This window comes from Panulirus ornatus, chromosome 25, assembly GCF_036320965.1.
Source record: "Panulirus ornatus isolate Po-2019 chromosome 25, ASM3632096v1, whole genome shotgun sequence".
NCBI classification, from domain to species: domain Eukaryota; kingdom Metazoa; phylum Arthropoda; class Malacostraca; order Decapoda; family Palinuridae; genus Panulirus; species Panulirus ornatus.
In genome coordinates, this window is record NC_092248.1 from 14209435 (window position 1) to 14233381 (window position 23947).

The 23947-nt window shown below is 42.1% G+C and overlaps 1 protein-coding gene across 3 annotated transcripts in view; it reads left to right on the forward strand.

Moving 5' to 3' along the window:
* The window catches only part of LOC139757299 (tyrosine-protein kinase Dnt-like), a 144259-nt gene that overhangs the window by 83635 nt on the left and 36677 nt on the right, over positions 1-23947 (forward strand). For all 3 annotated transcript variants that reach the window (XM_071677672.1, XM_071677673.1, XM_071677674.1), the window contains 2 exons: positions 2837-2996; positions 19743-19879. In XM_071677672.1, coding sequence (XP_071533773.1) covers positions 2837-2996; positions 19743-19879 — 297 coding nt within the window. The remainder of the gene's footprint in view (positions 1-2836; positions 2997-19742; positions 19880-23947) is intronic.

Consider the following 23947-nt stretch of genomic DNA (forward strand, 5'->3'; position numbering starts at 1 on the left):
CTCCCCTCCTTGTATTTCAATTTCTAAAAGGGGAAACAGACGAAGGAGTCAAGCTGAGAGTGCTCATCTTCCTCAAAGACTCAGATTGGGGTGTCTGAATGTGTGTGGGTGTAACCAAGTTGAGAACAAAGGAGAGATAGGTACTATGTTTGAGGAGAGAAACTTGGATGTTCTGGCTCTAAGTGAAACGAAGCTCAAGGGTGGTGAGAGTGAGTTGGGAAGAAGGAGACTTGTGTGAGAAAGTACCAGGAGAGATTAAGTGTAGAATGGCAAAAGGTGAGAGCAAATGACATGAGGGGAGTGGGTGAGAAATGGGATGTATTTAGGGAAGCAGTGATGACATGTGCAAAAGATGCATGTTGCATGAGAAATGTGGGAGGTGGGCAGATCAGAAAGGATAGTGAATGGTGGGATGAAGAAGTAAAGTTCTTAGTGAAAGAGAAAAGAGATGCATTGGTACGATACTTGCAAGGAAGGAGTGCAAATGACGGGGAGATGTATAAAAGAAAGTGGCAGTAAGTCAAGAGGAAGGTGCAAGGGTTGAAAAAGGGCAAATGGGAGTTGGGGTGAGAGTATCAATAAACTTTAGGTACAATAAAATGATGTTTTGGAAGGAGGCAAATAACATGCGTAAGCCTAGAGAACAAATGGGAACATCGGCAAAGGGGGCAAGGGGGGAAATAATAATAGGTAGTGATGAAGTGAGGAGATGGAGTGAGTTTTGAAGGTTTGTTGAATGTGTTTGATGATAGAGTAGCGTATGTAAGGTGTTTTGGTCGGGGCAGTGTGCAAAGTGAAAGGGTCAGGGAGAATGGTTTGGTTAAGAGAGAAGAGGTAGTGAAAACTTTGTGGAAGATAAGATCTAGCAAGGTGGCAGGTTTGGATGGTATTGCAGTAGAATTTATTAAGAAAGGGCGTAACTTTGTTGTTGATTGGTTAGTAAGAATATTGAGGTAGCGCTAGGAAAAGACAACAAAGGCCACATTTGTTCACACTCAGTCTCTAGCTGTCATGTGTAATGCACTGAAACCACAGCTCCCTTTCCACTTCCAGGCCTCACAGAACTTTCCATGGTTTACTCCAGACGCTTCACATGCCCTGCTTGAATCCATTGACAGCACATTGACCCCGGTATGCCACAGCGTTCCAATTCCCTCTATCCTTGCATTCCTTGTCACCTTCCTGTATGTTCAGGCCCCAATCACTCAAAATCTTTTTCACTCAATCCTTCCACCTCCAATTTGGTCTCCCGCCTCTCCTTGTTATTATTATTGTTTCTTTCTTTCTTCTTTCAAACTATTCGCCATTTCCCGCGTTAGCGAGGTAGCGTTAAGAACAGAGAACTGGGCCTTTAAGGGAATATCCTCACCTGGCCCCCTTCTCTATTCCTTCTTTTGGAAAATTAAAAAAAAAAAAAAAAAAAAAAAATAAGAGGGGAGGATTTCCAGCCCCCCGCTCCCTCCCCTTTTAGTTGCCTTCTACGACACGCAGGGAATACATGGGAAGTATTCTTTCTCCCCTATCCCCAGGGATAATTATTATTGTTATCATCATTATTATTATGAACCAGGGCATGTGAAGTGTCTGGGGTAAACCATTGAAAGTTTTGTGGGGTCTAGATGTGGAAATGGAGCTGTGGTTTGGTTGCATTACACATGGCAGCTAGAGACTGAGTGTGAACGAATGTGGCCTTTGTTGTCTTTTTCTAGTGCTATGTTGCACACGTGTTGGGGTAGGAGGGTGCCATTTCATGTGTGGCAGGGTAGTGACGGAAATGGCTGAGGGCAGCAAGTGTGAATATGTACCTGTTTATATATGTATTTGTCTGTGTATGTATATGTATGTATACATTGAAATGTATAGGTATGTATGTATGCGTGTGTGGGCGTGTACGTATATACATGTGTATGTTGGTGAGTTGGGCCATTCTTTCGTCTGTTTCCTTGCACTACCTCTCTAACGTGGGAGACAGCAACAGAGTATAATAAAATAATACATAATTATTAATATTATTATTGTTGTTGTATGTAAATTCACATGTAAGGCAGAATCTGTTAAAAAGCATAGATTAGTCTGGTTTGGTGTTCTTAAATGAGACATAAGCATACGTTAAGAAATTGATGCGGAAACTATAGACAGTAAAGATGAATCCTTTGAGAGTTGCCATGGGACTAATGTGGGGATTCAACAGTGAGAAATGAGTGTAAGAATAAGATTTGGAATAGAGAAAGTAGTCGAAAAAATTGGAAATGTATTTATGACATTGTAGACACATGGAAAGATGGGGTGTTTAAATCATGATGAAGTATGTATGGGTGAAGTGAAGGAAATTAGAGAAAGAGAAAGACTGAGAATAAGATGAAAGGATAAAATGCGGGAGGAATGTTGACATGAGAAAATGTTGGAGTTTTCCAGTGATAGGAGTGTGTGGAGATTCTCGGTGGATCACCTCACTAGATAGCTAGAGATGGTGTATTGGATGTAGATGTAAGATTTGTAACTAAATTATTTTAGGATTGCATCTTTTATATGTAATTTTGCATATTTGCACATTTTCACATACATGCATCTGCTAAGTTTCATTATATCCATTTTGTTAAATTTCATTATATCCGTCTTGTTAAGTTTCATTATATCCATCCTGTTAATTTCCATTACCCTTCAGGATGGCATATGTAGATTCAATAACAAATTTTACAATTATTGCCTCCATCTTGGCCCAGTCCTCCATATACTGTCATGCTTGGCTTACACACTTTTACTCACTCTTTCTTCCCATTTGTTTTATTTACTTGTTAATTGTACTTATTTGTTAGATTATATTCTTGTTTTACAGAGTCAGTGAGGGTCTGCATGTAAAGCTGACAGACTGTGCTTTGGCACGGGACCTTTACCCTGGGGACTACCATTGCCTTGGAGACAATGAAAATAGGCCTATTAAGTGGCTTGCTTTAGAGAGCCTTACGCACAAAGTTTTCACACCAGCATCAGATGTTGTAAGTTTCATACTTTGTATGAGGAACATATGTGTTTAGAGAAGATTTTTAGAAGAAACATGGTAAATATTATATGGTAAGGGGTGGGCAGGCAGGCAACTGATAGATTGTTGTCCAGGCTGGCTAGCAAGTTAGGTGGCGGATTAACTGATTTATAAGTTTATGTTTAACTGGAATCTAGTCAGTCAGTGAATCTCTTTGGTAGTATTAATCTGAAAAAGAATGACTAACATAAACTGTCAACATCTAACTTTTAATAATTTTTCATTATACTTAATTGCTATATCCTGTGTCAGCATGGTAGCACCAGGACACAGATGAAGAATGGCCCATCCACTCATATACACATACATATACATGCCAGTAACATGTCAAGGGTGAGGTACTTAAGGCTAAGAAGCACCACTGGAGTTCACTGGTTGTGGAGACTCTTTTGCCATGGCCACCCCATTAAGGGAGTTCCTGAAGGGAACAGGCATAAATGATACAGATAGATAGACATATGGGGAGAATGAGTGAAGAAAGATTGACAATAGGGATATATGTGTCAGAGGTGGAGGTGGTCTCTGATGATGTGATGTCAATGGATTGAACCAGGGCATGTGAAGCGTCTGGGGTAAACCATGGAAAGTTCTGTGGGGCCTGGATGTGGAAAGGGAGCTGTGGTTTTGGTGCATTATTACATGACAGCTAGAGACTGAGTGTGAACGAATGGGGCCTTTTTTGTCTTTTCCTAGCGCTACCTCGCACACATGAGGGGGAGGGTGTTGTTATTCCATGTGTGGCAGGGTGGCGATGGGAATGAAAAAAGGCAGACAGTATGAATTATGTATATGGGTATATATGTATATGTCTGTGTGTGTATATATATGTATACATTGAGAGGTTTTGGTATGTATATGTGCTGTGTGTGGACGTGTATGTATATACATGTGCATGTGGGTGGGTTGGGCCATTCTCTCATCTGTTTCCTTGTGTTACCTCGCTAACGTGGGAGACAGCGACAAAGCAAAATAAATGAAATATATTTGATATGTGCATGTATGGACATTTATGTATTTTTATATTATGTGAAAAAAGGAGAGATAGGTAGTATGTTTGAAGAAAGGAACCTGGATGTTTTGGCTCTGAGTGAAACGAAGCTCAAGGGTAAAGGGGAAGAGTGGTTTGGGAATGTCTTGGGAGTAAAGTCAGGGGTTAGTGAGAGGACAAGAGCAAGGGAAGGAGTAGCACTAATCCTGAAACAGGAGTTGTGGGAGTATGTGATAGAATGTAAGAAAGTAAATTCTAGATTAATATGGGTAAAACTGAAAGTTGATGGAGAGAGATGGGTGATTATTGGTGCATATGCACCTGGGCATGAGAAGAAAGATCATGAGAGGCAAGTGTTTTGGGAGCAGCTGAATGAGTGTGTTAGTGGTTTTGATGCACAAGACCGGGTTACAGTGATGGGTGATTTGAATGCAAAGGTGAATGATGTGGCAGTTGAGGAAATAATTGGTATACATGGGATGTTCAGTGTTGTAAATGGAAATGGTGAAGAGCTTGTAGATTTATGTGCTGAAAAAGGACTGGTGATTGGGAATACCTGGTTTAAAAAGCGAGATATACATAAGTATACGTATGTAAGTAGGAGAGATGGCCAGAGAGCATTATTGGATTACGTGTTAATTGATTGGTGTGCGAAAGAGAGACTTTTGGATGTTGATGTGCTGAGAGGTGCAACTGGAGGGATGTCTGATCATTATCTTGTGGAGGCTAAGGTGAAGCTTTGTATGGGTTTTCAGAAAAGAAGAGAGAAAGTTGGGGTGAAGAGGGTGGTGAGGGTAAGTGAGCTTGGGAAGGAGACTTGTGTGAGGAAGTACCAGGAGAGACTGAGTACAGAATGGAAAAAGGTGAGAACAATGGAAGTAAGGGGAGTGGGGGAGGAATGGGATGTATTTAGGGAATCAGTGATGGATTGCGCAAAAGATGCTTGTGGCATGAGAAGCGTGGGAAGAGGACAGATAAGAAAGGGTAGTGAGTGGTGGGATGAAGAAGTAAGATTATTTGTGAAAGAGAAGAGAGAGGCATTTGGACGATTTTTGCAGAGAAAAAATGCAATTGAGTGGGAGATGTATAAAAGAAAGAGACAGGAGGTCAAAAGAAAGGTGCAAGAGGTGAAAAAGAGGGCAAATGAGAGTTGGGGTGAGAGAGTATCATTAAATTTTAGGGAGAATAAAAAGATGTTCTGGAAGGAGGTAAATAAAGTGCATAAGACAAGGGAGCAAATGGGAACTTCAGTGAAAGGTGCAAATGGGGAGGTGATAACAAGTAGTGGTGATGTGAGAAGGAGATGGAGTGAGTATTTTGAAGGTTTGTTGAATGTCTTTGATGATAGAGTGGCAGATATAGGGTGTCTTGGTCGAGGTGGTGTGCAAAGTGAGAGGGTTGGGGAAAATTATTTGGTAAATAGAGAAGAGGTAGTAAAAGCTTTGCAGAAGATGAAAGCCGGCAAGGCAGCAGGTTTGGATGGCATTGCAGTGGAATTTATTAAAAAAGGGGGTGACTGTATTGTTGACTGGTTGGTAAGGTTATTTAATGTATGTATGACTCATGGTGAGGTGCCTGAGGATTGGCAGAATGCGTGCATAGTGCCATTGTACAAAGGCAAAGGGGATAAGAGTGAGTGCTCAAATTACAGAGGTATAAGTTTGTTGAGTATTCCTGGTAAATTATATGGGAGGGTATTGATTGAGAGGGTGAAGGCATGTACAGAGCATCAGATTGGGGAAGAGCAGTGTGGTTTCAGAAGGGTAGAGGATGTGTGGATCAGGTGTTTGCTTTGAAGAAAGTATGTGAGAAATACTTAGAAAAGCAAATGTATTTGTATGTAGCATTTATGGATCTGGAGAAGGCATATGATAGAGTTGATAGAGATGCTCTGTGGAAGGTATTAAGAATATATGGTTTGGATGGCAAGTTGTTAGAAGCAGTGAAAAGTTTTTATCGAGGATGTAAGGCATGTGTACGTGTAGGAAGAGAGGAAAGTGATTGGTTCTCAGTGAATGTAGGTTTGCGGCAGGGGTGTGTGATGTCTCCATGGTTGTTTAATTTGTTTATGGATGGGGTTGTTAGGGAGGTGAATGCAAGAGTTTTGGAAAGAGGGGCAAAAATGAAGTCTGTTGTGGATGAGAGAGCTTGGGAAGTGAGTCAGTTGTTGTTTGCTGATGATACAGCGCTGGTGGCTGATTCATGTGAGAAACTGCAGAAGCTGGTGACTGAGTTTGGTAAAATGTGTGAAAGGAGAAAGTTAAGAGTAAATGTGAATAAGAGCAAGGTTATTAGGTACAGTAGGGTTGAGGGTCAAGTCAATTGGGAGGTAAGTTTGAATGGAGAAAAACTGGAGGAAGTAAAGTGTTTTAGATATCTGGGAGTGGATCTGGCAGCGGATGGAACCATGGAAGCGGAAGTGAATCATAGGGTGGGGGAGGGGGCGAAAATCCTGGGAGCCTTGAAGAATGTTTGGAAGTCGAGAACATTATCTCGGAAAGCAAAAATGGGTATGTTGAAGTAATAGTTGTTCCAACAATGTTGGAGGCATGGGCTATGGATAGAGTTGTGCGCAGGAGGGTGGATGTGCTGGAAATGAGATGTTTAAGGACAATGTGTGGTGTGAGGTGGTTTGATTGAGTAAGTAATGTAAGGGTAAGAGAGATGTGTGGAAATAAAAAGAGCGTGGTTGAGAGAGCAGAAGAGGGTGTTTTGAAATGGTTTGGGCACATGGAGAGAATGATTGAGGAAAGATTGACCAAGAGGATATATGTGTCGGAGGTGGAGGGAACGAGGAGAAGTGGGAGACCAAATTGGAGGTGGAAAGATGGAGTGAAAAAGATTTTGAGTGATCGGGGACTGAACATGCAAGAGGGTGAAAGGAGGGCAAGGAATAGAGTGAATTGGTTCGATGTTGTATACCGGGGTTGACGTGCTGTCAGTGGATTGAATCAGGGCATGTGAACCATCTGGGGTAAACCATGGAAAGCTGTGTGGGGCCTGGATGTGGAAAGGGAGCTGTGGTTTCGGGCATTATTGCATGACAGCTGGAGACTGAGTGTGCACAAATGAGGCCTTTGTTGTCTTTTCCTAGTGCTACCCCGCACACATGAGGGGGGAGGGGGATGGTATCCCATGTGTGGCGAGGTAGCGATGGGAATGAATAAAGGCAGACAGTGTGAATTGTATGCATGGGTATATATGTATGTGTCTGTGTGTGTATATATATGTGTACATTGAGATGTATATGTATGTATATTTGCGTGTGTGGACGTGTGTGTATATACATGTGTATGGGGGTGGGTTGGGCCATTTCTTTCGTCTGTTTCCTTGCGCTACCTCGCAAACGCGGGAGACAGCGACAAAGCAGAATGATAATAATAATATATATATATATATCCCTGGGGATAGGAGATTGAGAATACTTCCCACGTATTCCCTGCGTGACGTAGAAGGCGACTAAAAGGGGAGGGAGCGGGGGGCTGGAAATCCTCCCCTCTCATTTTTTTTTTTTTTTTCCCAAAAAGAAGGAACAGAGGGGGGCCAGGTGAGGATATTCCAAAAAAGGCCCAGTCCTCTGTTCCTAACGCTACCTCGCTAACGCGGGAAATGGCGAATAGTTTAAAAGAAATATATATATATATATATATATATATCCCTGGGGATAGGGGAGAAAGAATACTTCCCACGTATTCCCTGTGTGTCGTAGAAGGCGACTAAAAGGGGAGGGAGCGGGTGGCTGGAAATCCTCCCCTCTCGTTTTTATCAATTTTCCAAAAGAAGGAACAGAGAAGGGGGCCAGGTGAGGATATTCCCTCAAAGGCCCAGTCCTCTGTTCTTAACGCTACCTTGCTAATGCAGGAAATGGCGAATAGTACGAAAGAGAAAAAGAAAGAAATATATATATATATGTGTGTGTATATGAGTGGAAAGGCCATTCTTTGTCTGTTTCCTGGCACTCCCTCACTGATGTGGGAAACAGCAATTAAGTGTAACAAAATAAGAAGAAATATGAATGATGTATTTTGTTTGATATGTATTACACTTAATCGTTGTCTGCCACATCAGCGAGGTAAGGCAAGGAAACAGACGAAGAATGGCCCAACCACTCATACACACACACACACACACACACACACACACACACACACATATATATATATATATATATATATATATATATATATATTTTTTTTATTATACTTTGTCGCTGTCTCCCGCGTTTGCGAGGTAGCGCAAGGAAACAGACGAAAGAAATGGCCCAACCCCCCCCCATACACATGTATATACATACGTCCACACACGCAAATATACACACCTACACAGCTTTCCATGGTTTACCCCAGACACTTCACATGCCTTGATTCAATCCACTGACAGCACGTCAACCCCGGTATACCACATCGCTCCAATTCACTCTATTCCTTGCCCTCCTTTCACCCTCCTGCATGCTCAGGCCCCGATCACACAAAATCTTTTTCACTCCATCTTTCCACCTCCAATTTGGTCTCCCTCTTCTCCTCGTTCCCTCCACCTCCGACACATATATCCTTTTGGTCAATCTTTCCTCACTCATTCTCTCCATGTGCCCAAACCACTTCAAAACACCCTCTTCTGCTCTCTCAACCACGCTCTTTTTATTTCCACACATCTCTCTTACCCTTACGTTACTCACTCGATCAAACCACCTCACACCACACATTGTCCTCAAACATCTCATTTCCAGCGCATCCATCCTCCTGCGCACAACTCTATCCATAGTCCACGCCTCGCAACCATACAACAATGTTGGAACCACTATTCCTTCAAACATACCCATTTTTGCTTTCCGAGATAATGTTCTCGACTTCCACACATTCTTCAAGGCCCCCAGAATTTTCGCCCCCTCCCCCACCCTATGATCCACTTCCGCTTCCATGGTTCCATCCGCTGCCAGATCCACTCCCAGATATCTAAAACACTTCACTTCCTCCAGTTTTTCTCCATTCAAACTCACCTCCCAATTGACTTGACCCTCAACCCTACTGTCCCTAATAACCTTGCTCTTATTCACATTTACTCTTAACTTTCTTCTTTCACACACTTTACCAAACTCAGTCACCAGCTTCTGCAGTTTCTCACATGAATCAGCCACCAGCGCTGTATCATCAGCGAACAACAACTGACTCACTTCCCAAGCTCTCTCATCCCCAACAGACTTCATACTTGCCCCTCTTTCCAAAACTCTTGCATTCACCTCCCTAACAACCCCATCCATAAACAAATTAAACAACCATGGGGACATCACACACCCCTGCCGCAAACCTACATTCACTGAGAACCAATCACTTTCCTCTCTTCCTACACGTACACATGCCTTACATCCTCGATAAAAACTTTTCACTGCTTCTAACAACTTGCCTCCCACACCATATATTCTTAATACCTTCCACAGAGCATCTCTATCAACTCTATCATATGCCTTCTCCAGATCCATAAATGCTACATACAAATCCATTTGCTTTTCTAAGTATTTCTCACATACATTCTTCAAAGCAAACACCTGATCCACACATCCTCTACCACTTCTGAAACCACACTGCTCTTCCCCAATCTGATGCTCTGTACATGCCTTCACCCTCTCAATCAATACCCTCCCATATAATTTATATATATATATTTCTTTTTCTTTCTTTCAAACTATTCGCCATTTCCCGCATTAGCGAGGTAGCGTTAAGAACAGAGGACTGGGCCTTTGAGGGAATACCCTCACCTGGCCCAATTCTCTGTTCCTTCTTTTGGAAAATTAAAAAAAAAACGAGAGGGGAGGATTTCCAGCCCCCCGCTCCCTCCCCTTTTAGTCGCCTTCTACGACACGCAGGGAATACGTGGGAAGTATTCTTTCTCCCCTATCCCCAGGGAATAATATATATATATATATATATATATATATATATATATATATATATATATATATATATATATATATATATATATATATATATATGTATCATCAGCGAACAACAACTGACTCACTTCCCAAGCACTCTCATCCCCAACAGACTTCATACTTGCCCCTCTTTCCAAAACTCTTGCATTCACCTCCCAAACAACCCCATCCATAAACAAATTAAACAACCATGGAGACATCACACACCTCTGCCACAAACCTACATTCACTGAGAACCAATCACTTTCCTCTCTTCCTACACGTACACTTGCCTTACATCCTTGATAAAAAACTTTTCACTGCTTCTAACAACTTGCCTCCCACACCATATATTCTTAATACCTTCCACAGAGCATCTCTATCAACTCTATCATATGCCTTCAAACGTATAATTTTTCCTCTCTGAGATAACGTTCTCGCCTTCCACACATTCTTCGATGCTTCCAGAACTTTTGCTCCCTCTCCCACCCTGTGACTCCCTTCTGCTTCTGTGGTTCTATCCAATGCTAAGTCCACTCCTGGTTATCTAAAACACTTCACTTCCTCCAGTTTTTCTCCATTCAAACTTACTTCCCAATTAACTTGTCCTTCAACCCTACTGAACCTAATAACCTTGCTCTTATTCACATTTACTCTCAGCTTTCTTCTTTCACACAATTTACCAAACTCTGTCACCGACTTCTGCAGTTTCTCACATGAATCAGCCACCAGCACTGTATCATCAGCAAACAACAAGCGACTCACTTCCCAAGCTGTCTCATCCACAACAGACTGCATACTTGCCCCTCTCTCCAAAACTCTTCCATTCACCTCCCTAACAACCCATCCATAAACAAATTAAACAGCCATGGGGACATCACACACCCCTGCCGCAAACCTACAATCACTGAGAACCAATCACTTTCTCTCTTCCTACACTACACTGCCTACATCCTCGTAAAAACATTTCACTGCTTCTAACAACTTGCCTCACCACACCATATATTCTTAATACCTTCCACAGATCATCTCTATCAACTCAATCATATGCCTTCTCCCGATCCATAATGCTACATACAAATCCAATTGCTTTTCTAATATTTCTCACATACACTCTTTCAAAGCAAACACCAGATCCACACATCCTCTACCACTTCTGAAACACACTGCTCTTCCCCAATCTGATGCTCTGTAACACGCCTTCACCCCTCTCAATCAATACCCTCTCCAATAATATATATATATATATTTCTTTTTCTTTCTTCAGACTATTCGCCATTATCCCGCATTAGCGAGGTAGCGTTAAGAACAGAGGACTGGGCCTTTGAGGGAATACCCTCACCCTGGCCCAATTCCTGTTCCTTCTTTTGGCAAATTAAAAAAAAAACGAGAGGGGAGATTTCCAGCCCCCCCTCCCGTCCCCTTTAGGCGCCTTCTACGACTAATCCAGGGAATACGTGGGAAGTATTCCTTTCTCCCCTATCCCCAGGACAGAAAAATAATATATATATATATATAATATATGTATATAAATCTAATATATATTAATATATATATAAATATATATAAATATATATATATTATCATCAGCGAACAACAACTGACACACTTCCCAAGCACTCTCATCCCAAACAGACTTTCTACTTGCCCCTCTTTCAAAAACCTCCTTGCATTCACCTCCTCAAACAACCCCATCCATAAACAAATTAAACACCATGGAGACAAATCACACAACCCTCTGCCACAAACCTACATTCACTGAGAACCATCACTTTCCTCTCATACTCTTCCTACACTACACATGCCTTACATCCTTGATAAAAACTTTTCACTGCCATCTAACAACTTGCCTCCCACACCATATATTCTTAATACCTTCCACAGAGCATCTCTATCAACTCAATCATATGCCTTCAAACGAAATAATTTTTCCTCTCTGAGATAACGTTCTTCTCTGCCTTTCCACACATTCTACTATGCTTCCGGAACTTTTTGCCTCCCTCTCCACCCTTAGTGACTCCCTTCTGCTTCTGTGGTTCTATCCAATGGCTAAGTCCACTCCTGGTTATCTAAAACACTTCACTTCCTCCAGTTTTTCTCCATTCAAACTTACGTCCCAATTAACTTTCCTTCAACCCTACTTTGACTGAACCTAATAACCTTGCTCTTATTCACATTTACTCTCAGCTTTCTTCTTTCACACAATTTACCAAAACACTGTCACCCGACTTCTGCAGTTTCTCACATGACTCAGCCACCACACTGTAAACATCACAAACAACAACGAACTCACTTCCCAAGCGTCCTCATCCACAACAGACCTGCATACATGCCCCTCCTCTCTCCAAAACTCTTCCCATTTACCTTCCTAACCAATCCATCCATAAACAGGTGTTAAAACAACCATGGAGACATCACACATCACCCACATCCCCTGTCACAAACCAGCATTCTCTGAAACCAATAACTTATCTCTCTTCCTACTCGTCACCAATGCCTTCCAGCCTTGATAAAAACTTTTTTTGCTTCCTAGCAACTTATCTCCCACAACCATGACTCTTAATACCTTTCCACAAAGTATTTTTATCAACCCAATCAAATCCCTTCTCCAGATCCATAAAATGCACATACATAAGCCAGATGTTTTGGAAGGAAGGTAAATAAACTGCATAAGACAAGAGAACAAATGGGAACATTGGTGAAAGGGGCTAATGGGGAGTAATAACAATAGTGGTGAGTGAGGAGAATGGAGTGAGTATTTTGAAGGTCTGTTGGGAATGTGTTAGATGATACGTGGCAGATTTAGGGTGTTTTGGGTTGAGTGTGGTTTGGTTTGAGTATTGGTTAAGTGTGTTCTAGAAGTGGTAGGGGATGTGGTGGATCAGTTGTTTGCTTTGAAGAATGTAATAGCGAGAATACTTAGAAAAACAAATGGATTGTATGTAGTATTTATGGGTCGGAGAAGTCATATAGAATAGAGTTGATAGAGATGCCTCGGTGGAAGGTATTAAGAATATATGGTTTTGATGGCAATTGTTAGAAGCAGTGAACAGTTTTTATCGAGGATCGTAAGGCATGGTGTACGTGTAGGAAGAGAGGAAAAAGTGATTGTCCTCAGTGAATGTATGATTGCGGCAGGGGTGTGTGTATGTCTCCATGGTTGTTTAATTTGTTTATGGATGGGGTTGTTAGGGAGGTGAATGCAAGAGTTTTGGAAAGAGGGGAAAAAATGAAGTCTGTTGTGGATGAGAGAGCTTGGGAAGTGAGTCAGTTGTTGTTTGCTGATGATACAGCGCTGGTGGCTGATTTCATGTGAGAAACTGCAGAGCTGGTGACTGAGTTTGGTAAAATGTGTGAAAGGAGAAAGTTAAGAGTAAATGTGAATAAGAGCAAGGTTATTAGGTACAGTAGGGTTGAGGGTCAAGTCAATTGGGAGGTAAGTTTGAATGGAGAAAAACTGGAGGAAGTAAAGTGTTTTAGATATCTGGGAGTGGATCTGGCAGCGGATGGAACCATGGAAGCGGAAGTGAATCATAGGGTGGGGGAGGGGGCGAAAATCCTGGGAGCCTTGAAGAATGTTTGGAAGTCGAGAACATTATCTCGGAAAGCAAAAATGGGTATGTTGAAGTAATAGTTGTTCCAACAATGTTGGAGGCATGGGCTATGGATAGAGTTGTGCGCAGGAGGGTGGATGTGCTGGAAATGAGATGTTTAAGGACAATGTGTGGTGTGAGGTGGTTTGATTGAGTAAGTAATGTAAGGGTAAGAGAGATGTGTGGAAATAAAAAGAGCGTGGTTGAGAGAGCAGAAGAGGGTGTTTTGAAATGGTTTGGGCACATGGAGAGAATGATTGAGGAAAGATTGACCAAGAGGATATATGTGTCGGAGGTGGAGGGAACGAGGAGAAGTGGGAGACCAAATTGGAGGTGGAAAGATGGAGTGAAAAAGATTTTGAGTGATCGGGGGACTGAACATGCAAGAGGGTGAAAGGAGGGCAAGGAATAGAGTGAATTGGTTCGATGTTGTATACCGGGGTTGACGTGCTGTCAGTGGATTGAATCAGGGCATGTGAACCATCTGGGGTAAACCATGGAAAGCTGTGTGGGGCCTGGATGTGGAAAGGGAGCTGTGGTTTCGGGCATTATTGCATGACAGCTGGAGACTGAGTGTGCACAAATGAGGCCTTTGTTGTCTTTTCCTAGTGCTACCCCGCACACATGAGGGGGGAGGGGGATGGTATCCCATGTGTGGCGAGGTAGCGATGGGAATGAATAAAGGCAGACAGTGTGAATTGTATGCATGGGTATATATGTATGTGTCTGTGTGTGTATATATATGTGTACATTGAGATGTATATGTATGTATATTTGCGTGTGTGGACGTGTGTGTATATACATGTGTATGGGGGTGGGTTGGGCCATTTCTTTCGTCTGTTTCCTTGCGCTACCTCGCAAACGCGGGAGACAGCGACAAAGCAGAATGATAATAATAATATATATATATATATCCCTGGGGATAGGAGATTGAGAATACTTCCCACGTATTCCCTGCGTGACGTAGAAGGCGACTAAAAGGGGAGGGAGCGGGGGGCTGGAAATCCTCCCCTCTCATTTTTTTTTTTTTTTTTCCCAAAAAGAAGGAACAGAGGGGGGCCAGGTGAGGATATTCCAAAAAAGGCCCAGTCCTCTGTTCCTAACGCTACCTCGCTAACGCGGGAAATGGCGAATAGTTTAAAAGAAATATATATATATATATATATATATATCCCTGGGGATAGGGGAGAAAGAATACTTCCCACGTATTCCCTGTGTGTCGTAGAAGGCGACTAAAAGGGGAGGGAGCGGGTGGCTGGAAATCCTCCCCTCTCGTTTTTATCAATTTTCCAAAAGAAGGAACAGAGAAGGGGGCCAGGTGAGGATATTCCCTCAAAGGCCCAGTCCTCTGTTCTTAACGCTACCTTGCTAATGCAGGAAATGGCGAATAGTACGAAAGAGAAAAAGAAAGAAATATATATATATATATGTGTGTGTATATGAGTGGAAAGGCCATTCTTTGTCTGTTTCCTGGCACTCCCTCACTGATGTGGGAAACAGCAATTAAGTGTAACAAAATAAGAAGAAATATGAATGATGTATTTTGTTTGATATGTATTACACTTAATCGTTGTCTGCCACATCAGCGAGGTAAGGCAAGGAAACAGACGAAGAATGGCCCAACCACTCATACACACACACACACACACACACACACACACACACACATATATATATATATATATATATATATATATATATATATTTTTTTTATTATACTTTGTCGCTGTCTCCCGCGTTTGCGAGGTAGCGCAAGGAAACAGACGAAAGAAATGGCCCAACCCCCCCCCATACACATGTATATACATACGTCCACACACGCAAATATACACACCTACACAGCTTTCCATGGTTTACCCCAGACACTTCACATGCCTTGATTCAATCCACTGACAGCACGTCAACCCCGGTATACCACATCGCTCCAATTCACTCTATTCCTTGCCCTCCTTTCACCCTCCTGCATGCTCAGGCCCCGATCACACAAAATCTTTTTCACTCCATCTTTCCACCTCCAATTTGGTCTCCCTCTTCTCCTCGTTCCCTCCACCTCCGACACATATATCCTTTTGGTCAATCTTTCCTCACTCATTCTCTCCATGTGCCCAAACCACTTCAAAACACCCTCTTCTGCTCTCTCAACCACGCTCTTTTTATTTCCACACATCTCTCTTACCCTTACGTTACTCACTCGATCAAACCACCTCACACCACACATTGTCCTCAAACATCTCATTTCCAGCGCATCCATCCTCCTGCGCACAACTCTATCCATAGTCCACGCCTCGCAACCATACAACAATGTTGGAACCACTATTCCTTCAAACATACCCATTTTTGCTTTCCGAGATAATGTTCTCGACTTCCACACATTCTTCAAGGCCCCCAGAATTTTCGCCCCCTCCCCCACCCTATGATCCACTTCCGCTTCCATGGTTCCATCCGCTGCCAGATCCACTCCCAGATATCTAAAACACTTCACTTCCTCCAGTTTTTCTCCATTCAAACTCACCTCCCAATTGACTTGACCCTCAACCCTACTGTCCCTAATAACCTTGCTCTTATTCACATTTACTCTTAACTTTCTTCTTTCACACACTTTACCAAACTCAGTCACCAGCTTCTGCAGTTTCTCACATGAATCAGCCACCAGCGCTGTATCATCAGCGAACAACAACTGACTCACTTCCCAAGCTCTCTCATCCCCAACAGACTTCATACTTGCCCCTCTTTCCAAAACTCTTGCATTCACCTCCCTAACAACCCCATCCATAAACAAATTAAACAACCATGGGGACATCACACACCCCTGCCGCAAACCTACATTCACTGAGAACCAATCACTTTCCTCTCTTCCTACACGTACACTTGCCTTACATCCTTGATAAAAACTTTTCACTGCTTCTAACAACTTGCCTCCCACACCATATATTCTTAATACCTTCCACAGAGCATCTCTATCAACTCTATCATATGCCTTCAAACGTATAATTTTTCCTCTCTGAGATAACGTTCTCGCCTTCCACACATTCTTCGATGCTTCCAGAACTTTTGCTCCCTCTCCCACCCTGTGACTCCCTTCTGCTTCTGTGGTTCTATCCAATGCTAAGTCCACTCCTGGTTATCTAAAACACTTCACTTCCTCCAGTTTTTCTCCATTCAAACTTACTTCCCAATTAACTTGTCCTTCAACCCTACTGAACCTAATAACCTTGCTCTTATTCACATTTACTCTCAGCTTTCTTCTTTCACACAATTTACCAAACTCTGTCACCGACTTCTGCAGTTTCTCACATGAATCAGCCACCAGCACTGTATCATCAGCAAACAACAAGCGACTCACTTCCCAAGCTGTCTCATCCACAACAGACTGCATACTTGCCCCTCTCTCCAAAACTCTTCCATTTACCTTCCTAACCAATCCATCCATAAACAGGTTAAACAACCATGGAGACATCACACACCCACATCCCTGTCACAAACCAGCATTCTCTGGAAACCACTAACTTTTCTCTCTTCCTACTCGTACAAATGCCTTCCATCCTTGATAAAAACTTTTTTTGCTTCTAGCAACTTATCTCCCACACCATATACTCTTAATACCTTCCACAAAGTATTTTTATCAACCCAATCATATTCCTTCTCCAGATCCATAAATGCTACATACAAAGCCAGATGTTTTGGAAGGAGGTAAATAAACTGCATAAGACAAGAGAACAAATGGGAACATTGGTGAAAGGGGCTAATGGGGAGGTAATAACAAGTAGTGGTGATGTGAGGAGATGGAGTGAGTATTTTGAAGGTTTGTTGAATGTGTTAGATGATAGCGTGGCAGATATAGGGTGTTTTGGTTGAGTGTGGTTTGGTTGAGTTTTGGTTAAGTGTGGTTCTAGAAGTGGTAGAGGATGTGTGGATCAGTTGTTTGCTTTGAAGAATGTATGCGAGAAATACTTAGAAAAACAAATGGATTTGTATGTAGTATTTATGGGTCTGGAGAAGGCATATGATAGAGTTGATAGAGATGCTCTGTGGAAGGTATTAAGAGTATATGGTGTGGGAAGCAAGTTGCTAGAAGCTGTGTAAAGTTTTTATTGAGGATGTGAAGCATGTGTACGAGAAAGAAGAGAGGAAAGTGATTGGTTCTCAGTGAATGTTGGTTTGCAGCAGGGGTGCATGATGTCTCCATGTTTGATTTGTTGATGGATGGGGTTGTTAGGGAGTTGAATGCAAGAGTTTTGGAGAGAGGTGCAAGTATGCAGTCTGTTGTGGATGAGAGGGGCAAGTATGCAGTCTGTTGTGGATGAGAGGGCTTGGGAAGTGAATCAGTTGTTGTTTGCTGATATTACAGCACTGGTGGCTGATTCGGGTGAGAAACTGTGGATGTTGGTGACTGGGTTTGGTAAAGTGTGTGTGAAAGAAGAAAGCTGAGAGTAAATATGAATAAGAGCAAGGTTATTAGGTACAGTAGGGTTGAGGGACAAGTCAATTGGGAGGTAAGTTTGAATGGAGAAAAACTGGAGGAAGTGAAGTGTTTTAGATATCTGGGAGTGGATTTGCCATGGATGGAACCATGGAAGCTGAAGTGAGTCACAGGGTGGGGGAGAGGCGAAAAGTTCTGGGAGTGTTGAAAAACGTGTGGAAGGCAAGAACATTATCTCGGAAAGCAATAATGGGTATATTTGAGGGAATAGTGTTTCCAACAATGTTATATGGTTGCAAGGCATGGGCTATAGATAGGATTGTGTGGAGGAGGGTGGATGTGCTGGAAATGAGATGTTTGAGGACAATATGTGGTGTGAGGTGGTTTGATCGAGTAAGTAATGAAAGGGTAAGAGAGATGTGTGGTAATAAAGAGTGTGGTTGAGAGAGCAGAATAGGGTGTATTGGAATGGTTTGGTCACATGGAGAGAATAAGTGAGGAAAGATTGACAAATAGAATATATGTGTCAGAGGTGGAGGGAATGAGGAGAAGTGGGAGATCAAATTGGAGGCAAAGGGATGGAGTGAAAAAGATTTTGAGCAATCGGGGCCTGAACATGCAGGAAGGTGAAAGGTGTGCAAGGAATATAGTAAATTGGAATGATGTAGTATACCGGGGTCGACGTGCTGTTGATGGATTGAACCAGGACATGTGAAGTGTCTGGGGTAAACCATGGAAAGCTTTGAGGGGCCTGGATGTGGAAAGGGAGCTATGGTTTCAGTGCATTATACATGACCGCTAGAGACTGAGTGTGAATGAATGTGGCCTTTATTGTCTTTCCCTAGGGCTACCTTGCGCGCGTGCAGGGGGGGAGGGGGTTGTCATTTCATGTGTGGCAAGTAGGTGATGGGAATGAATAAAGGCAGCAAGTATGAATTATGTACATGTGTATATATACATATGTCTGTGTATATATGTATATGCATGCGTTGAAATGTATAGGTATGTATATGTGCATGTGTGGACGTGTATGTATATACATGTGTATGTGGGTGGGTTGGGCCATTCTTTCGTCTGTTTCCTTGCGCTATCTCGCTAACGTGAGTGACAGTGTCAAAGTATAATTTATCAAATCAATAACAAATCCACCTGTTTTTCTAGGTATTTCTCACATACATTCTTCAAAGCAAACACCTGATCCACACATCCTCTACCAATTCTGAAACCACAGTGCTCTTTCTCAATCTGGTGCTATGTACATGCATTTATGCTCTCAATCAATACCCTCCCATATAATTTTTCAGGAATGCTTAACAAACTTATGCCCCAGTAATTTGAAAACTCTCCTTTATTCCCTTTGCCTTTGTACAATGGTGCTATGCATGCATTCTGCCAATCCTCAGGCAATTCACCATGATCCATACATTCATTGAATATCCTTACCATCCAATCAACAACGCAGTCACCCTCTTTTTTAATAAACTCCACTGCAGTACCATCTAAACGCGCCGCCTTGCCGGCTTTCATCTACAAAACTTTCACTACCTCTTCTCTGTTCACCAAACCATTCTCCCTGACCCTCTCACTTTGCACACCACCCTGACCAAAACACCCTATATCTGCCACTTTATCATCAAACACATTCAACAAACCTTCAAAATATTCACTCCATCTCATCACTTCATCACTACTTGTTATTACCTCCCCCGTGTGCCCCTTTCATTGATGTTCTCATTTGCTCCTGTCTTACTTTATTTGCCTCCTTTCAAAACATCCCCCCCTTTTTTTTTCAGTGGTCCTGGGGCGTGTTGCTGTGGGAAGTGATGACTTTGGGCCAGCAGCCATACCAAGAAATAGACCCATTTGAGATGTCAGCCGTCCTGCGTCAGGGTGTACGCCTTGCTCAACCCATCAACTGCCCTGATGAACTGTGAGTATTTAGTGAGAGAACAATGTAATTGCCTTATTTGAAAATTACTAGTAGTTTAGGCATGTTGACAATATTGATGTGAAATTATTAAGAATATGAATGTGATGGAGTACAAGGTAAAGCAATCAGATATAATGGAATTTTCTGGTCATTTATTTATTTATTTATAATTACCCCATGTCTGATTTCTGTAAAAGAGTCGTGGTGTTACCCAGGCCCTTTCTAAAGGCTCCTGCATCCCTTTCACCCTTATGCATTTTCTGACTCCAATCACTCAAAATCTTTTTCACTCCATATGTATATGTATGTATGTGGGAATTTATGTATACATACATGTATATGAGTGTGGGCCTTTCTTTGTTTCCTGGCACTACCTCACTGATGCAGGAAACAGCAATTATGTATGATAATGATAAGAAAATATAACTTCCATTTCCAATTTTGTTTCCTGGTTCTCCCTGTTCTCTCCACATCTGACACATATATCCTCTTTTCATTTCTAACACATCCACCCTGCTCTGCATAACCTTATCTACAGCCCATGCCTCACATCCATATAATATATTTGGGATTACTGTTCCTTTGAACATACCCATTTTTGTTCTTTGAGATAATCTCTCTTCCACACATTCTTCATCACTCCCAGAACCTTGCCCCCCCCCCCCCTCTCTCTCTCTCTCTCTCTCTCTGTCTCTCTCTCTCTCTCTCTCTCTCTCTCTCTCTCTCTCTCTCTCTCTCTCTCTCTCTCTCTCTCTCTCTCTCTCTCTCTCTCTCTCTCTCTCTCTCTCTCTCTACTGTATGACTTCCATTTCCATGGTTCCATTTGCTGCCAAGCTGACTTCTAGATATCGGAAACACTTTACCTCCTCCAATTTTTCTCCATTCCAACTTACCTCCCAACTAACTTGCCCCTCAACCCTGCTGAACCTGATAAGTGTGGTATTATTCACATTAACTCTCAACTTTCTCCTTTCATACACTCTTCCAAACTTTTTCACCAACTTCTGCAGTTTCTCACTGGAATCATCCACTAGTACTGTCTCATTGGCAAACAACAAGTGACTCACTTCCCAAGCCCTCTCATCCCCAAAAGACTGCATACTCGCTCCTCACTCCCAGACTCTTGCACTTATCTTCCTCGCCACCCCATCTATAAACAAATTATACAGCCATGATGACATCACACACCCCTGCTGCAGACCGACCTTCAGTCGGAAGCATTCACTCTCCTCTCTTCCTAATAATATACACACATACACCTGCATACACCCTTTATTTAAACTTCTCACTGCTTGTACCAGTTTACCTTCCACATCGTATATTCTTAAGACCTTCCCTATAGCATCTTTGTCAACACTATCGTATGCCTTATTCACATCCATAAATGCCACTTCTGAAACCACACTGCTACTCCTCAGTCTGATGCTTTGTGCATGCCTTCATCCTCTCAATCAATGCCCTCCCATACAATTTACCAGGTATACTCAACAAACTTATGCCTCTGTTTGAACACTCTCTTGACTTTATTCCATTTGCCTTTGTACAATGGCACTTTACATGCATTCCACCAATCTTGAGGTACCTCACTATGATCTATACAACAGTCACCCCTTTCTTACTAAATTCAGCTGCAGTACCATCCACTCCCACCACCTTGCCAGATTTCATCATCTGAAAGGCTTCGCCACCTCTTCCCTCTTCACCAAAGCACTTTCCATGACTCTCTCTCACTTCTCATACCACCCTGACCAAAACACCCTACATCTGCCACTCTGTCTTAATATTAAACATATTTAATAATCCTTCAAAATACTCATTCCATCTCCTCACTCCATCACTGCATGTTATCACTTCCCCTTTTGCTTTAGTGATGTTCTCATTTGTTTTCTTTTCTTTCACACATTATTTATCTCCTTTCAAAACATCTTTCTATTCTATCTTGAATTTAATGATACTCTCTCAGCCCAACTCTCATTTGCCATCTTTTTCAATCTCTGCTCCTTCTTCTTGACTTCCTGCAACTTTCTCTTATATATCTTCCAATCATTTGCACTCCTTCCTTGGAAGTACTGCCTAAACACCTCTCTTTTCTCTTTCACTAGCAACTTAATTCTTCATCCTACCTCTCTACCCTTTCTAATCAGCCCAACTCCCTCCTTTTGTACAACACATGCATCTCTTACACATGCCATAACTCTTTCAGTAAATACCTCCCATTCCTCACCTACTCCCCTTACTTCATTTGCTCTCATCTTTTGCCATTTTACACTCAATTTCTGCTAGTATTTCTTCACACAAGTCTCCTTTTCAAGCTCACTCTCACAATTCTCTTGTCTCTGACATTGCCATTAATTCCTCTTTTTTGAAAACCTATACAAATCTTCACTTTTGCCTCCACAAGATAGTGATCAGACATTGTACCAGCTGCCCCTCTCAACACATGTACATCCAGAAGTCTGTTTTACATGCCTATCAATTAGTACGTAATCTAATAATGCATGTTGACCATCTCTCCTACTCACATATGCATACTTTTGAATATCTCTTTTTAAACCAGGTTTTCCCACTCACCAGTATTTTTTCAGCACACAACTTCACACAGTCTTTGCCATTTCCATTTATAACTGAATACCTCTTGTGCACCAATTGTACCTTCAACTGCCACATTACCTACCTTCGCATTTAGATTACAATTACTAATACCCGATCTCTTGAACCAAAACTGCTTACACACTCAGCTGCTCTCAAAACACTTGTCTCATGATCTTTCTTTGTCATGGCCAAGTGCATAAGCACCAATATTCACTCATCTTTTGCCATCTTCTTTCATTTTTACCCACATCAATCTAGACTTTACTTCCTTACACTCTGTCACACACTCCTACAACTCCTACTTCAGTAGTAGTGCTACTCCTTCCTTAGCTCTTCTCATTAACCCTTGACTTTGCTCCAAAGATATTTCCACTCATCTCTTGCCATCCACTTTCAGTTTTACCCACATCAGTCTAGAATTTACTTCCTTACAGTCTGTCACACACTCCCACAACTACTTCAGTAGTAGTGCTACTCCTACCTTAGTTAGCTCTTGTTCTCTCACCAACCCTTGACTTTACTTCAAAGACATTTCCAAAACATTCTTCCCCTTTACCATTTGAGCTTTATTTTACTCAGAGGCAGAACACCCAGTTTTCTTTCCTCAAACATACATCCTATCTCTCCTCTCTTTTCATCTTGGTTGTAATACATCCACTCACATTCACACACCCCAATCTGAGTCTTCGAGGAGGATGAGCACTCTCCGCCAGGTTCTTTCTTCAGTTTCCTCTTTAAGAACTTGAAATACAGGAAGGGCAGGGCCTCCAACATCCTGTTCACACCCCTTTGTTCTTCTATGATACATGGAGAATATGGAGGTAAAATTCTTTCTCCCCTACCTCAGGGATATGCAATATTTTATTATACATAATCGATGTTTCCCATTTCAGGAAACAGACAAAGAATGGCCCATCCACTCATATACCAATATACGTACATAAATGCCCACATAACACATTTTTATTTATTTATTTATTTTGCTTTGTCGCTGTCTCCTGCGTTAGCGAGGTAGCACAAGGAAACAGACGAAGAATGGCCCAACCCGCCCACATACACATGTATATTCATACACGTCCACACACGCAAATATACATACCTATACATCTCAATGTACACATATATATACACACACAGACATATACATATATACACATGTACATAATTCATACTGTCTGCCTTTATTTGTTCCCATCGCCACCTTGCCACACATGGAATAACAACCCCCTCCCCCCTCATGTGTGTGAGGTAGCGCTAGGAAAAGACACCAAAGGCCCCATTCGTTCACATTCAGTCTCTAGCTGTCATGTAATAATGCACCGAAACCACAGCTCCCTTTCCACATCCAGACCCCACAGAACTTTCCATGGTTTACCCCAGACGCTTCACATGCCCTGGTTCAATCCATTGACAGCACGTCGACCCCGGTATACCACATCGTTCCAATTCACTCTATTCCTTGCACGCCTTTCACCC